Here is a 16,548-nt window from a genome sequence, read left to right on the forward strand (position 1 = left end):
AAGGTAGTGATAGAGAGTCTATTTCCTGGAGCCACATGAGGTTTAGATCGCTCTCCCCTACTGTATAGTATTTGCTTTGTGGTTCACTGTATGGACGTCAATAAAAGAGCCGAGCTGAAGCACACACACATTGCTGCTGTTGATATTAATTGGGGTTCCTGTGATGACTTGCTTTGAAGAAAGTGTTGCATTGACTCAGAGAAATACTTGGATACTTCTGGGGTCAGTACAATGTGAAATAGTACAGTTATAAAACCCGTAGTTGGCAACTCAGTGGCGAAGCGAAGCCCTGGACCCCGGCGTTCAATAAGACCACATGTGGTAATAAAAATTCAAACATAGCATAGCAATAAAAATATTTGCCGGAGCCCTGCTACATGCAAGTTCAGCATATTAGTTCATAAAACACAAAGCTGGCATCATGATATTATTGAATCAAATGTGACATATATAGGCAAGGCAAGTGTGGAAGTAAATGTTACACATTAGTGGTTTTATATGTTTGGTTAACTGGAAAGAAAGTAAAATATCGGGAATAATCAGAAGGAAAGCTTGCACGAGTAAGGACAGAGGAAGAGAGAGAGAGGAGTATAGTGTAAACCCTCAATTTGTAGTTAGTTTTATTGCTTTGGACATGAAATGCTAATAAATGGCTTCATTAAGGTCAGAGCTTACAAAGAGCTTGTGCCTGTTCCTCGTTCACCCCAGGAGGTTTCTTAACAACAATGTAAACTCAAACAAGAGGGCACTTGAAGAGTGCAAACGTCCATCAAGGCTAGTCAAAGCCAATGTGAACCAAGTGATTAGCGGGCCCTTACACCCCTGCACGTGTAGGTGTGTATCACTTCCTGCAACCGCGAGGTGGCGCTAGAGAACACAAATATTAGGTTACTGATGACAATGTTTGATTTCGATGTAAATCACACCATATGTGTTGCATCAGGCTTACTTCCTGTAACAACTAGGTGGCGCTGTGACTTAAATTCAGCTTGTAGATGTCTTCAGGCCAGGCTCTCATAGAGCGGGGGTAGTTTTGAAATGATCTGACCGTATGGAATCCAGTTCAATCCAGTCCAAACGTTTTAACCCTGTAGTAACCCACCACCAAAGTGTTTCCCACCATGTTTGGAGGCCTCATAGGTTTAATGTAGTTCTGCTGACAGTCAGACCAACAAACCCACGACAGCTGGCTGGAATTACCTGAGATTGCTTCACTGCTCTTTGGATAAGAACTGCAGATTAATTGCGTCACTACAATCAGTAAAACAAATCGACACCAAATTCAGGAACTGTTTGCTCAAAGAGTCGGTGTCATGAACGAAGACTTTAGCTGCTACCTTGACAACGCCTCACTAGTTTGATACTATCCCAGTAAGACGATGATGGCCAAATTCTCTGAAAATGATTTTCCTGAAAAGGCAATTTAGAAAATTGAGTTTCCAATAAGTCAGCGTCTTCTCTCTGCTTTCTCCTGCCATATTCCTGCTTCCTCTCTGCTCTGGTTTTCCATCTTTCACTTGCAGACTCCTTTCACTAAGTGTTTTCGAATGCTTGGAAGATGTTTGGATATTGTACAGCCCACAACTGAGCAACATTTGATTGGCTAAGATAAGTGTCAAAATTAAGTGAGTGGCCAAATTCACTTTAATACACAGGCCTGTGTGACAGCTGCTGAAGGTCCTGGCAGGGGGGAGTTGCTGATTCACACAGATACCATGAGAAGAAACATTCTGATTAGTCTGTTATATAATCCCACTGTTTCCAGAGACATGTAAAGTTTGTATCCCGGATGTTGAAATTATGAGGTATGCTTATGACTACCAGGTAATTTAAGAATATTCATTAGAGTATGAAAATCACTTCAATATTTTTTTCCTTCAGAAAAGAGGCAAATGTAATGTGACATGACAGTTGCAACATGTTTCTTTAATATCCCTGCAAATGAAGCATGGGGAGAACAAAAAAGCGGTTGTGGGTGCATTATTTTCACTTTATTGTGTGCTCAAATGCAAAACAGATTTTTGATTTTTTTTTTTTAATGAGCTGACATGCAAACCTGCTTGCCTATGTCTTCGTAGGAGAGCGTAAGAGGAAGATTCTCTGCAGCAGAGAGTCGGACAGGGTGGTGGTGTCAGACCAGAGGTGTCACGGTACGGCCAGACCTGCTGTCATCACTGAGCCCTGCAACACAGAATGTGAACTCAGGTTTGCGTCACCACATCATCAAACATTTTGGACCTTTATTACCTGCTCATGCAAAAACACTGACAGGATTTGTCCTTTCACCTCTGATGTAGGTGGCATGTTGCCCGTAAGAGCGAGTGTACAGCCCAGTGTGGTCTGGGATATCGAACCTTGGAAATATTTTGTGCCAAAATTAGCCGTACAGATGGCAAAACCCAGAAGGTCGATGACCGCTACTGTAGCGGTCAGCGCAAACCTGATGACAAAGAAGGTTGCCATGGAGATTGTAACCCAGGAGGCTGGGAGTACTCGCCCTGGTCAGAGGTGAGTTTGTCATAGTAAACCTGGGGTTGCTGTGAAAACGTAACCCAGATTTGTGCGTGTCAAGGTTCATCACAGGTCGTGTTGATGTTCAAACATTTGTATTTCAGTGTTCAAAGAGTTGTGGTGGGGGCACTCGCCGGCGAGGGGCAGTGTGTCGAAAGGCAGCGGAGGCTGGTGGTGATGAGAGCAAGTGCAGTCAAAGGGACAAGCTGACCGTCCAACCCTGCAATGAATTCCTCTGTCCACAATGGAAGACTGGCGACTGGTCTGAGGTTGGTTCAGTTGTTGTGTTTCCTCTGTCAGATAAGGGCTCGGATACAGGGGCTCTAACGAAGGAAGTGAAGAGGTTGAGAAGATAAGCATTGAATCGGCATTTTGAACCTTTTTACACACTGATTTTTTACATTTGAATATCAAATTTAACTTCTTTGTATGCACAGTTCCATAGATCCAGAAGAATGGTGTCAATCAAGTGTTTCTGTTTAGACACATAAAACTTCAGCTTATTTATCTGTGTCTGGGGGAAACTCCCTGGTGTTAATGTAGCCGGGTGTACTAAGTGTAAATAGGAGCAGCCCTGGTGTAAACGAGACTATTGTAATGTGAGTTGAATATAAAATCCCAGTGTTGATGATGCTTGTGACATCTTAGAGAGAGTTACTCCTCCTCTCCCACAACAATGAGGCTTGGGAGGTTTGGTGATTGCAGGGTAAGATCATAGTCGACCGCTCCACAGTTTACACATTGTTGACCAAGCAGCTTGCAAACTTCGGGTTACATTCCAGAAATGTTTTACATCTCCCATGTGGCTCTGCTAAATACAAACAACGACACTGTTCCGAATATATATCCACTGTATTCTACTCACACATAAATAAACTCTTTGACCTCTTTTTTTTGTTTTGTTTTGTTTTTTGGCCCTGCCTCTAATGGCTGTGTGTTTAGAAATCTCAATATCTGGCTTTACATGGCGCCAAGTGATGGTCTTCTTCTATGAGCTAGCTGTAGGCTGACTGATACATCTCTGAAACCTGGACCTTTGTCCACACTTTTCAGTGCCTTGTGACATGCGGGAAAGGCTACAAGCACCGGCAGACATGGTGTCAGTTTGGTGAGGACCGTCTAGACGACCGCCTCTGTGGTTCCCCTAAACCTGAGTCAGTGCAGACGTGTCAGCAGCAGGAATGTGCCTCCTGGCAGGTCGGACCATGGGGACAGGTGAGGCACACACACACTTTACACTCCAGGTTAAGGGTACGCTTGGCCTTGTGGAACCTGCTAGAACTGTTCCAGTGAATGTAATAACTTGTCTCAAACTTGTGAAGTTGGTATTTTTAGGCACATTAAAAAAGAACAGTTTTTTTTGGTAAAACAGACGTCAAAGAAAAGATGACGACTGACGTCTAATTGAATGTGGGCGTGAGAGCTATGGTTTCCCAAATTTTACACTTTTGTTCATATTTTCACAACGCATGACACATTTTGGAAACGAAATCAATGATTTACGCACTGCGCCACTTTGAGATAAACGTTATATACATGTGCAAGTATGTGTGATGGGGAGAGAAAAAGTACAAATCTAACCAACTTAAATACAAATGCTCAAAACTGATCCTTAAATAAGGGAACTTACTGTCCAGAGCTGAATATATCAGGCTGCCGGGCAGTAATAACTGAACCGGCAACAGCTAACTGCCATTTCATTTGTGTTGACAATGAATCAGACTAAAGCAGAATATGCACATTCATACATGGTCACACTGTATGAAAATGATTTAATACAGAGCCTTAGGTTTCCTAACATGCATGAAAAAGCGGTGTGTGTATGTGTGTGTGTGAAAAGACATTGATGTGATTTCTGTGTTTGTGCGTTGGCGATTCTTAGAAACCGCTAAATGAAGCCTGGTAACTAAGCAGGGAATCCTTTCAGCTACAGTAATGGAACAGAACTTTATCTGTATTCTGGACAGCTTTGATTCATCTGAATCATAGCAGATAATCATTTACACTTAAAATTCCGAGGAAGTGATGACTGAGTGCGTTCTACATCTGCAGATCTGATTCCGATATTGGACTCTAAGCTGGCGCTTCTGAGAAGTCATCTTGGATACTCCTGATATCTTAATCTACAACCACTGGCATCATATTTATTTACCCTTGAAATCTGCCCAGTTGATGAGAAGCAGCCTTAGAGGATGACGTATGCAAAAGATCTAATGAATTTTCTCCAGATGTAAACCAAGGGGAGGACACGGATAAGCTTCGCACATTTTTCAGCTTGTCCGTACACTTTTTCCTGTTTTGACACAGACTAAATCCTTCGAAGACAAATGTTATAAAGCTATGAATAATGTCGGCAAAGGTGTTCTACAAATACTAAAGACTTTGCATGCACTCCACTATTGCGTGTGTGTGCAGTCGGATTTGTGTGACAGAGAACTGAACACCCAAAAAATGCGAGCTATTTTTGTGCCGCCCCCCCATAACATCAGAGGATGTGCGCATGTTAAGGTATATTTGAAGCTGTTTAATGAAGCGTGGCCAAATGGTAGCTGAAGTTGCCGCCACACAAGTTTGACCCTGTTTCACTGGAGGCAGTGAGGCAGAAGAGAGCGCGAGGTAGAACCCTCTGAGTTGGCTGCTGTGGAATAACGGCAAGTGCAACGTATATGAGTTAATATTCCTCCTGTATTTGGTCTTTGAGGCTCGTAGCATTCCAGTTAAGGTTGTTAGTCAGGGGAGCGGAGGGGTAAAAGAAGCCCCTCTTTGCCAAGACTGACTTGCTGTTTTTATTTGTTTGTGTGTGTGTGTGTGTGTGTGTGTGTGTGTGTGTGTGTGTGTGTGTGTGTGTGTGTGTGTGAGAGGTGGCTTTGTTGGCTCACATGAACTCACTATTTTTTTGCTTACCCTTCTTGCCTTCTTCTCAGTATTCTTGTTGGCTCACTGTTACTAATCTTCCGCCACGACTCCCCCTCTTTTTTTCCCTCTTTGAACCCAGTGCACTACCTCGTGTGGGCCAGGCTACCAGATGCGAGCGGTGAAGTGTGTAGTTGGGTCTTATGGTGCTGTCATGGAAGACACTGAATGTAATGCTGCCACCCGACCCACCGACACCCAGGTAAGAGAAGTGGGGGATGGGGTGGAGGGGCATTATCGTTAATTCCTCTGTCACTGTTCTTTCTGTAACTCCTCATCTCTCAAACCGAAGCGTCCCCGTCCATGGACAGATGACACTCACAACAGACAAACACGTGCATATCATTTCCACCTGGTCTCAATAAAGCTGTTGTCTTCTCTGGTCTAGTCTACAGAAAAATACTGGTCTCACAAACCCATCCTCACACAGTCACACAGCAGCCAGCAGAATTCCTCAAAAACCTGCTGGCTGATTTATTCATACAGTGTTGGTAAAAACTCTCTTCCATTATGGAAGACTCACATACTCTGTGTGTGTGTGTGTGTGTGTGTGTGTGTGTGTGTGTGTGTGTGTGTGTGTGACAGGCACAGAAACAGCAAAGATATCGATTTTGAGTTGAATGAAAGATCCGTCTGGTCAGCGTGGGGCGTGAATCTATTTCAGAGGGCTGAGCATGCATACTCAGGATGAGGCCCCCCTCTAGTCGCAGCAGCTCTTAATTCCGGTGCCTGGGCTTGCAGAGCCAGTGACCCTGAAGCAGTCGCCCCACCTTGTTGTGATTCTAACCAGCCAGCCATGAAGTGGGCCATCAGGCCGCCAGTCCCACCAGCCACCAAGCAAGGCTTAGAAAAAGAGGAGCCGATAGATGGATGTATGATGGATGTATGGTGGATTCATGATGAAGGGAGATGGAGGCTAGAGATGCTTTTAGGAAGTCCTCACAGACCCTGTTACAGAATTTGTAGACTAGATAATATACACATACAAGCTACTTTAAATACTGACGTATTTGCTACCATTAGAAGTCCCAGTGTGGAATGTGGAGCCTGCTCAGCCTGTGCGACCCGATTAAGGTTCTCATTCCTACAGACTGGGGGGTCAGAGGGCACCACAGGGCATGGAGGGGGAAGAGGAGGAGGAGGAAGGGCGGAAGGTGAGGGACAAGGGGGTGGATGAGGGGTGGAGTTTTGAACCACGCCAGCATGGGCATTGGAGCCCTGAATACCACTCCACTATGACCTGTTATGACAGGGATCAGGGCTTTATGCTGAGTGGCTTACTGCCACAATCCATAGTTTGAACTGACAGGGCCGACCCTGTCCATGTTGTTTTGGTAAGGTGGAGGAAAGGGTTGATGGGAAACACAACTACCGTGGAACATAGAACTGTAGGAATATAGTAAAAGTTGTGAATGACACATGTCCCGTGTAAGGAGTATAATGCGCTCATGTCCCACTCTATATTCATCTTGGTAATCACTGCATGAATGGTATATGTGTCCCTCCACAGGACTGTGAACTGGCCCAGTGCCCTAGTAGCCACCCTGTTCCCCCAGGGACCAAAATCCCCTCCCAGGGCCACAAAACCCAGTGGCGCTTTGGTTCCTGGACGCAGGTTGGTTTTCCTGCTTTATTGTCTGTCAATTTGTCTTTGTGTCAGTTCACAGCCCCTTAACCTTTCTCTTCTGTCCGATAGTGCAGCGCCAGCTGTGGCAAGGGGACACGGATGCGCTATGTGAGTTGCCGTGACAACCAAGGCGGTGTGGCAGAGGAGTCGGCATGTGCCCATCTACCAAAACCCCCGGCCAGAGAAGTGTGCTCGGTTGTAGCCTGCGGACAGTGGAAAGTGCTGGAATGGACAGTGGTAAGAAAACATCATTCATTTACATGTTTCTGGCCCAGCTGTCATACATTGCTCAGAAATTCCAATTTACATGAGCTCACCCTGGGGACTGTTGGAAATTAGTGGAAATTTGGATAAAATAAAAGCCTTTCTTGTTAAATCAATGAAGATTTTCCCCTCAGACTGCATCATATTATAATGACAGACAGCATTTTTGATTAATCTAAATTTTGTGTCATCAATATTGCCATCCAGATGTTTTTCTTCCTCTGAGATTTAATTATTTCAGTATACTTTACATTATTTTTCATCAACACTAACATTCCATATCCACACACGCTATGAAGATGTTTGTGTGAGCAGAGACAGGGACACTGTAGCAGCTGGGAGGCAAACGTGTATTAAGGCCTGCAGTTAGGCCAGAGAAGAAGCTTGTTTTCGTGTCTGCTGTGTCTGTGTGTGTGTGTGTGTGTGTGTGTGTGTGTGTGTGTGTGTGTGTGTGTGTGTGTGTGTGTGTGTGAGTGAGAGAGAGAGAGAGAGAGAGAGCGAGCTGGAGTGAAGCACGCATGTCTTGAGCTGGGAGATGCGAGGGGCTGCATTTAGGGGCTCCAGCCTTGCTTACAGATGGTTTTCATCAGCATCCTGGTGATACAGTACTGGTAGACTGCAGGTCTGGTCACCACACACACACACACACACACACACACACACACACACACACACACACACACACACACACACACAAACAAACAAACATACTGTATACACACCCACACTTACTAACACCAAGCCAAAGATACTCACTGACCCCTCAGAAGAGAAAAAAACAGTTCATCCCAATACTGAAAAAGATTCAAAAGCCTCTCTCAGCCAGTTACACACACATGCGCACATACACACACACACACACACACACACACACACACACACACACACACACACACACAGAGTTTACCAACCCAAAAGCACCCACTTTATTCAACAGTCACAGAACACTCTCATATGACAGATATTTCTCTCAGGGTCGGTGCGCTTATCCAGCTGTCCCATCATACACATCGACACACATTAACAGCATCTAGAATCATGTTGAGTCCATTACATTCTGACAGAGCAGTGTAAACCTCTGGACAGCGTAATCCCAGGCGAGGCTTTCGAGTCAACCACTGTTGCATAAGAATAATAGATCACCTTATGCAAGACAGAAAGTGGACTCCTCTAGGGAGGAGTTGAGTGAGACTCTTCTTGCTTGACAGAAGATCTGGCTTGTGTTATGTTTTTTTGTTTTTTTCCTAAAAGGAGAGATAATTATGCTTGGGTCTTTTCAGGATATAGTGCATTACACAAAGAAATTGTTGTTGAACTTCTGTACTTTCAGGGCATATTTTCATCGCCCAGCTCTAAAGGGGCTTGGTTGATATAGTTGTCTTGCTATCTAATTTTGGCCTCCAGCAGGCCTCTAGAGTGAGTGTCACGCAGCTGGAAATGGGCTCAACATCAGTGAGGCTGGAGGAAAAGAGCACCAGACTTGGAGCAAGGTTCTGGATCCCAGGGAAAAGGTGCAAGTATTACTAAGACTTGAGGTCCACAGGTGGAGCTAAGATATCTTCAGGCATCATGTCACGTGATTTTGTCAATCGGTAGTGAAAGATATTATTGGATCAGTGATAATGGGATGTTGTATACAGCGCCATTCTACCTCAGGAGCTGTCAAAGTGCTTTACAAGGCAGCCTGAGTCTCCATCAGGAGCGATCAGATCAGCGTCCGGCTCAAGGACACTTTAGTTGGAAGGAAACTAGCGACTCTTAGGTTTTGCTGGCCAAATATGTTGGCGGTGGAATGTTCATATGAAAACTTTCATATATTATGCACATAAAATACATCATCATTTTGTTATATATGGATTGTTATAAGTACCTATGACTCTTCAACTGCATGATGTGTTGAAATACTATTGCAATGGAGAAATGGAGTAGGCAGTTAAGAAATAATCCTCTAAATTGGATCATTTCGCATCATGAAGTATATTTACTTGTCTCCTCTTGCACACTAAATCTGGGGATAGTTTCATTTTTGACTTCCAAATATCATTACCTCCCCCAGTAGTATTCATGCCTTAATGTGGATTCATAAAGAATGTAATCTACGTTTACGTTTTCAGTGCTCAGTAACCTGCGGCCAGGGGAAGACCACACGGCAGGTATTGTGTGTCAACTTCAGTGACCAAGAAGTGAATGTGAGTGAGTGTGACCCAGACGATCGTCCGACCACAGAGCAGGATTGCGCCATGTCTCAGTGCCCGTCCCGCTCCAGTGAGTCCCGACCTCTCCCGTCCTCACCAAACAGCAGCACTAGGAACAACATTCCTCGAAGCCAATCCCACCAGTGGCGGACTGGACCCTGGGGCGCGGTGAGGCATCATACATACAGTAGTATCCTATCACCATTTCTCTTTGCTGAGACATTGGAAGTCATTTCTTCATTTTTGCGCGTCAGACACTTTCAAACCGAGATTAAGGTTAGCTGCTTAGCTGAGGCAGCACTGTACCACCATAACACAGTAACTGACCACACGCCAGGAACTATTCAAGGCAACTATATAAACACAGAATAAGAATGGTTGGTTCAGATCATGTGAAATACATTCACTGTCTGGCTAAACAGTGAGATTTCTGTCGTACAGCTGCGCTGAGGCAAACGTGAGATGAAGGTGTCCTAAATTACTCTCACGACACCATCTGTTGTTTGCTTTGTGTTGCAGGGAAGCAGATAGATAAATAAATATCCAGTGAGCTAATTTTGGAACAATTTGTGACCCCGTGGTGCATTCTTGTGACCTAGTGCAGACTCACGAAGGGAAACCCTCCCGGCTTGCTTTTTCTTTTTTAAGGCCATTGTGATGTAACACTGTGACCCCAGAATCACAGGCTGCCCTCCCATTGAGCTCTTGTTCTGTATTGTTCAGGTGTTTAAAAAAAAAACCTCGGTCTGTAATAATGTCTGCCTAAAAATAACTATGATCTTTAAATAAATAAAAAGCTATTTATGGTGAGTCTTCTTCCTCTATACAGATTAAATTTCTCTTTGGATCTGAAACTCTATGTTCACTCAGTACACGCCTTCATTAATCACATGCGTTAAACCCACTGAGGAGTTGAAACATCATCATGCGAATGATCTGTAGTACAGAACCTCCTGATAGTTTTTCTGTTCACGAGAAACTACGTAATTGACAGTGGGCACTCTCTCTCTCTCTCTCTCTCTCTCTCTCTCCCTCCCCTTCTCTTTTTCTCTCTCTCTCTCCTCTCTCTCTCTCTGTCTGACAACAGTGCTCCAGCACATGTGCAGGAGGCTTTCAACGGCGTGTGGTAGTGTGCCAGGACGAGAACGGCTACCCTGCCAACAGCTGTGAGGATCGCAGCCGGCCCAGTGAGCAACGATCCTGCGAGTCCGGACCATGTCCACAGTGGATCTACGGCAACTGGGGAGAGGTAAGACTGACTTATTGCTAAGCATGGAGTAAATATTGAGCTTTGGTTTGCTTGTGCTTGAATAATTAGTTTGGTTCGCATGAAGGCTGAATCAGCTAGAAGTCAATGGACCTCTCAAAATCTTCCATAAAACGCCACCTCTCCTCTCTTCAGTGCACCAAGCCATGTGGAGGTGGGATAAAGACGAGGCTGGTGGTATGTCAGCGTCCAAATGGAGAGCGTTTCAATGATCTGAGCTGTGAGATCCACGACAAGCCACCAGATCGTGAGCAGTGCAATACTCAGCCGTGCCCGTCTAGCCCCCACTGGAGCACAGACCCATGGAGCTCGGTACGCTCATAGAAAAATACTCTACACCTTTTTTTTTAACCTCACATTTTTTCAAAAGAAACCTTTAGTCTTACTCTTTAACATCCTAAAAGGGGTGTTTATGGTGCTTTTGCACTGGAGAAAATATACTGTGCCACTGCTTCTCCACTTTTATTTAACCCCCTCCTCCACTTCCTGCTCCCTATCTGGTGCCTGCGATTGAACATTTCCTCAAGACGTTTGGAAAGTTAATTTCTGCTGCACTTAAATGGCAAAGATATGCTCTCGTGTAATTTGCCAGAGAAAGTACATCACCACAAAAGGCTTCAGTGACAGCTGCGACCAGAAGAACTTGTTTTTGTCAAACCTAGTTACCATAAAAACTGTTGTTGAGCCTTGTTTTAGTACTGACAGAAGAAAAAAAAAAATCAGGATCACTTTGTGTCACGATCAAAGTTAGCTTTGTAAAATATTGTTTTAAAAGATAATTTATTTCCTTTTTACCTTTTGTATATAGCATTAACTTTAAAATTGATTTATTATGTGTCTTAGCTTTTTGTATTCGCACATTTAGCCAATCGTTGTTCATATGCAAATACTGATGAATGTTTTTGTATATCAGGAATATACAGTACGATGCCTTGTTCATTTATTATCCAAAGAATGGCCCATTTTCTCTGAATATGTGGTGCTACACAACACAGTTTGATGTTCGGACATGAACACTTCCAGCACCAATTTACATGGGACTATATTCGGGCTGTGTACTATATATACTTTGTACTATATACATCTTTGAAATGGCTATTGTATCAAGAATTCAATTTGTCTTAAGGCACATGTGCTTTGTTAGAGAAGTTATTAATCTTATTTAGACACTTTATTTTACAGTTATTGTACTGTCTCTGAACGAAATGGTGCGATACAATACTGACGTTGCTGCGTTTATACGTAAACTCAGAAGTTCCTGAAATGTCCGGGATCGTATCTACTTCCACCAAAGAGGCTGTTTTTGGCGCTGCTTTGTGTGTCTGTCAGCTGCATTACACAAAAAAAATGAAAAACATGATGGAGACGTGTGGAATGGAATAGGAAACACCCGTAAACGCATGAATCACAGCTTTTTAAAATCATCGGATTTGGTGTAGATCCCTGCATCACAGTGCTCGTCGTGTTCCATAGGAAAAACCAGGAATTAGCTGCTGTACCCACACTGTAAAATAAAGTGTCTCCCTGAGTTTGTGGTAATTAGAACTAATAGCCATTGTATTCCAGTTTTGCAGAGGGCTTTGACCCAGATTTCCTTAGCGTGGCCAAAACAGTAGGTTTAAAGCTCTCTGCTTCAAAGGTGCTTGATATATTTATATTGTGTTAGTTAATGTTTGCTTTGTACAGTAAGTACTTGGAGTTGCTAAATATGCTATGCTCAACAATACCTCACTTGGAACAAAACACAACTCAGCTAGCCATTAAACTATGATAACCTACACTACAGTGGTGCTTTGGCCAAACAAGGGAGATATAAGATATAAATATCATAAAGGAACCATCATCAAATGTTTGGAACGGGTCGGTGTGTGTTGTGGCACATTGTTTTTTTTTTTTCTTTTCTTTTTTTTTTTTTTTTGCCTCTTCATTTCATTACATGAGCACTTTGTGGACTCATCATACATTTAAGTAGCGCAAAGTGTGCCACAGATTTGATTGCATAATGTTGATGTGTCTTTGAATGTCCATCAAACAACTTTCTTAACTTTTAAGACAATGGCCTATTAAAATGTTGTATTTTGAACACATGATACCTGTGACCACAGGGGGAGTTAATAGTGTTTTGTATCCAGAGCTCTTACTCTGAGCCAACCTAATGTGTCTACCTCAGTCTCTGTTATGATTGCCCCCCTGCCGTATCTTTCTCTCCCTTGCACTGGAGGGATTTTGGCTGGCTAAGATTAAGCATGAGTTGTTGAGGCTATCCAGTGCAGATGATGGCCCTAAACACAGATATCCCACCTTGAAATACTTAACCATCCTATTGTGGACAGTGAGAACTGATCCAGAATCTGTGGTTAGGGGCAACGTTTGCCTGCAGCCCACCCAGTTGACTCCTCCTGGTCATAAATGTCTGTACTGACATCACACCTTATTTTAAGGGCCTGTTAACACAGCAGTGGCTTCATTTTACACTGCACTTCATTTACAAAAGAGAACTATTGCATGTAATGTTTCCCACATGTGTGATTGCAAGGCAGCAAGGTTGTATCAGTCGATGAAGAACATGATATTAGCACATCGGATTTTCCTTGTATTTTTTTTAAGTCTAATTTTTCATTCTCAGACTTCTCGGTGCAAACAGCAGTACAGCACTAACATCATATCAACAGGCTCTTGAAATAAGTATATTGTGTGTCTCTTATTCATAAATGGCAGTATTAGTCTGTGTTTCAAGAAGATTTCTGTATATTTATGTAATTACTTGTATTTATTGTTACTTCATTATAATGTTATGTCAATATTTAATTTTTTATGGATTTGTTGGATTTCTGTTCGCTTCCAGAAAAGGTTACGATTAAAGTGAAGTAGAGGTACTATTAAAGGCTTTTTTTCATTATTTGAGCAAAGCTTTTTTTGGTTATTTGTGAGTGTAACGACACAGAAAAATATACAACTTACCACAAAAAAGGCCTCAAATAGAGAAAACATGTAGCAACCACTAACAACCTTCATTAATTGCTGAAGAAATTCCCCGAAAATCACTTTTAAGGCTTCCTCCTCCCTGCCAGTCTATTCAACGGGGTATTTTTCCTGAATGAAAAGGCACAAATCACTGAGCAATATCCTTGTTATTCTATGTGGTCAGGGCCTCTGCTGACCTCTTTGAGCGATCATGCTTTTACCGTCAGTGGCAGGAGTTCAAAGCTCTTTCTATCAAGGTAAATGTTTGTCCTGTGTGACAATGCCTCGATGTACCTCCCAGCTCGTTTAGTGTGTTCATTCACTCTTACCGCCTAGCCGGGACGTTCTAGGATGCCTGGCGCTCCCTGCTCTACTATGAAGTTGCCAGCGCCCTTTGCCCCTTTCTGTCAGGCCTCTCTGCTCTGGTCTAATGCAGGATGATGACAGTGTAAAACATTGGGGCCAGTGACAGTGACTTGAATGAAGAGAGCTGTCAGCAAGACAATGCGGTGGTGTATTGGTAGGGTCAATGGTCACGTTTGATCTGGAAAGGGGCCCCTTCCCGGTTCATCCCATCAGCACAGACTTCTGGGAAATTGCTGTTATCCGGGGGGGGGGGGGGGGGGGGGGTATGAAGAGACCCACGGATGTGTTGCCAGTCAGAATTTGTGCTAATAAAGTTCTTTGATTTGAATTGAGCACTGAAGTCGGTGCAGATATAAGACACAGGGACTAACACCATCAATGCAGTATTATCTGACGTGAATAAAATCTTGCACGGCCCGACCATTAATGTCAAATGTGTGAGAGCAGTGATGTTTGTATTTGTGCGCTGCTTAGGAGAATTACAACAACAAAAACAACCCAGAGAAAAAGTTGCGAGCTAAACTAATGAACCCCGCGTACTGGGGGGTGAAAGGAGGGTTAATTTACTGATAAACACTTGGTGTTTTAATGTGAGCCATTTGCACTGATTCCCAGGGTGTTTCCGCATAGCGCAACAGCAGGAAAGCCCTAGTAAAAAAGGGTATGTAAAAGTTGAGGAACAACTTGAGGTAAAGGTCTGGAATGTCTTGTTCAGTTTCCCCGGCGATCACCCGCTTTTGTTTCTGCTGTGTCACCTACAAGAGCAGAGCAAGTGCTGTAGTGGTCATTTTACCAAAACGCTACAAATATTTCCTCTATTTGTTCACAGTGACATTAAGGATATAAAGTCTGATTCATTTGCAATAATTTATCAATTTCCATAGGACACGCACTTTTCAACACATTTACATAATTTATTTACATTTAACAGAGCAAAAGAATGACAAAAGTTAGATATAACTTTTATTTCTTTGCATAAAACAAGTGAATCCCCGAACATCATCATCATCACCACTGACTAAAACTACTAATCGATTTGGGACATGAAGGGTGTCCCGGCTGAAATGGGGACGAGGCATTTTATTAGCCCCTCCATTGATGAGCCCTCCTTGAATGAGGTGACAGGTCACAGCGTGTTCCTGTCCAGTACAGTCTCTTGCTGGTCAGCACAGCACCGCACGCTGGGCCACGTACTCGTTCAACTCGGAGCCTGTCGCTTTCCATCCATCCCCAAATGTTACGCCCCCTTTGATTATCCGAGCACAATCCAGCCCCTCTCTGCCCCCTCCGCTGCCAAATGTGCGTGTGTGTGTGTGCGTGCGTGCGTGTGTGTGTAGCCTGTCACACTGAGTTAGGCTTTCAGTAACTCGGTGAACCCGGATGTGAAATAAACTGCTGCCGGGGTGATCTGATGTGTATTATGATTGGATGAGCCAACCACGTGGCACAGGGTCTCTCCCATGCGATCCACATCAACGTTTGGCTGATCCAGGCCCAGTTTTAGCAGTTACACCTGTGCTGTCATGCAATTCTTTTTTCCTGTTTAAACTTCAAAGCCAGACATTTGACAAACAGATGTATTTGACATGAGCACGCACATTTACAGTTTTTTATTGAACCGGTTGACTGTCACAAAACCTACCTTTACAGTTCCATTAACTCTTTGTGTTTTCTTCCACATCTCATAGTGCTCAGCCTCTTGTGGAAGGGGCTTTAAGTCGCGGAAGGTGAGCTGTGTGACCGGCTCAGGCCGCTCGATCCCCGAGGAAAACTGCCACCACTTGTCCCCTAAACCCAGGAAGCAGAGGCGTTGCCGAGGTAGCCGATGTCCCAAGTGGAAAGCTGGCGACTGGGATGAGGTAGGCCTCTCTGAGCCAGCTGTAAAATACTTTTGTACCACTCTTGTTCTCACGCTGCCATACCTTTTTTCCCTCTCTCTCTCTCTCTTTCCATCCACATTAATGCTTACCAGCTTGCTGGAAAGTGTGTGCATATGTGTGAAAACACCCGCAGTGAAACCTGAAGGCGAGGTGCTTTAACACAACACATGAGGTTTCTGCAGGGTTGCAGAGCAGGCCTGCATGGAGGGGCTGCACAATCCTAGGGCAGTAAGCAGGACAGCAGGGTTCGTCTTCTCTTTTTGATCCGTCCTGCCAGTGTAACTCGACCCCTCTCTGCTCTATCATTCTCTGTCCTCCTATTTCCTCACAGGTCACAAGCACGAGCCCTCTTTCTCTCTTTCACCTCCTCACTTTTGTCTGATCTTCTACCTTCCCAATAGAAATCACATGTTATCCCTCACTTTTAATACCCCACTAAAGATGCAATCCTCTCACGTCACCTTGCCGGACACTCACTCACCTGGGTCGCTGGGAAGCCTTGTCGTCTCCTTCTTTCCCTCTGTTTTTTTTTTTCCTCTCTCTCCTCTCACCTCTTATTTC

General features: G+C 43.9%; 1 protein-coding gene across 1 annotated transcript in view; it reads left to right on the forward strand.

The window, feature by feature from the left end:
* Positions 1-13,489, forward strand: part of adamts9 (ADAM metallopeptidase with thrombospondin type 1 motif, 9) — a 29,192-nt gene extending 15,703 nt beyond the window's left edge. Inside the window, exons 19-28 of the mRNA XM_086198670.1 lie at positions 2,079-2,205; positions 2,298-2,508; positions 2,616-2,780; positions 3,565-3,726; positions 5,507-5,626; positions 6,935-7,039; positions 7,121-7,288; positions 9,430-9,678; positions 10,598-10,759; positions 10,913-13,489. Coding sequence (XP_086054796.1) covers positions 2,079-2,205; positions 2,298-2,508; positions 2,616-2,780; positions 3,565-3,726; positions 5,507-5,626; positions 6,935-7,039; positions 7,121-7,288; positions 9,430-9,678; positions 10,598-10,759; positions 10,913-11,101 — 1,658 coding nt within the window. The 3' untranslated portion in view covers positions 11,102-13,489. The remainder of the gene's footprint in view (positions 1-2,078; positions 2,206-2,297; positions 2,509-2,615; positions 2,781-3,564; positions 3,727-5,506; positions 5,627-6,934; positions 7,040-7,120; positions 7,289-9,429; positions 9,679-10,597; positions 10,760-10,912) is intronic.
* Positions 13,490-16,548: the final 3,059 nt, after the last annotated feature.

Source organism: Aulostomus chinensis, chromosome 3 (assembly GCF_037954235.1).
Source record: "Aulostomus chinensis isolate RoL2024-O1b breed Wild chromosome 3, RoL_Achi_v1.0, whole genome shotgun sequence".
In the NCBI taxonomy this organism is placed as follows: domain Eukaryota; kingdom Metazoa; phylum Chordata; class Actinopteri; order Syngnathiformes; family Aulostomidae; genus Aulostomus; species Aulostomus chinensis.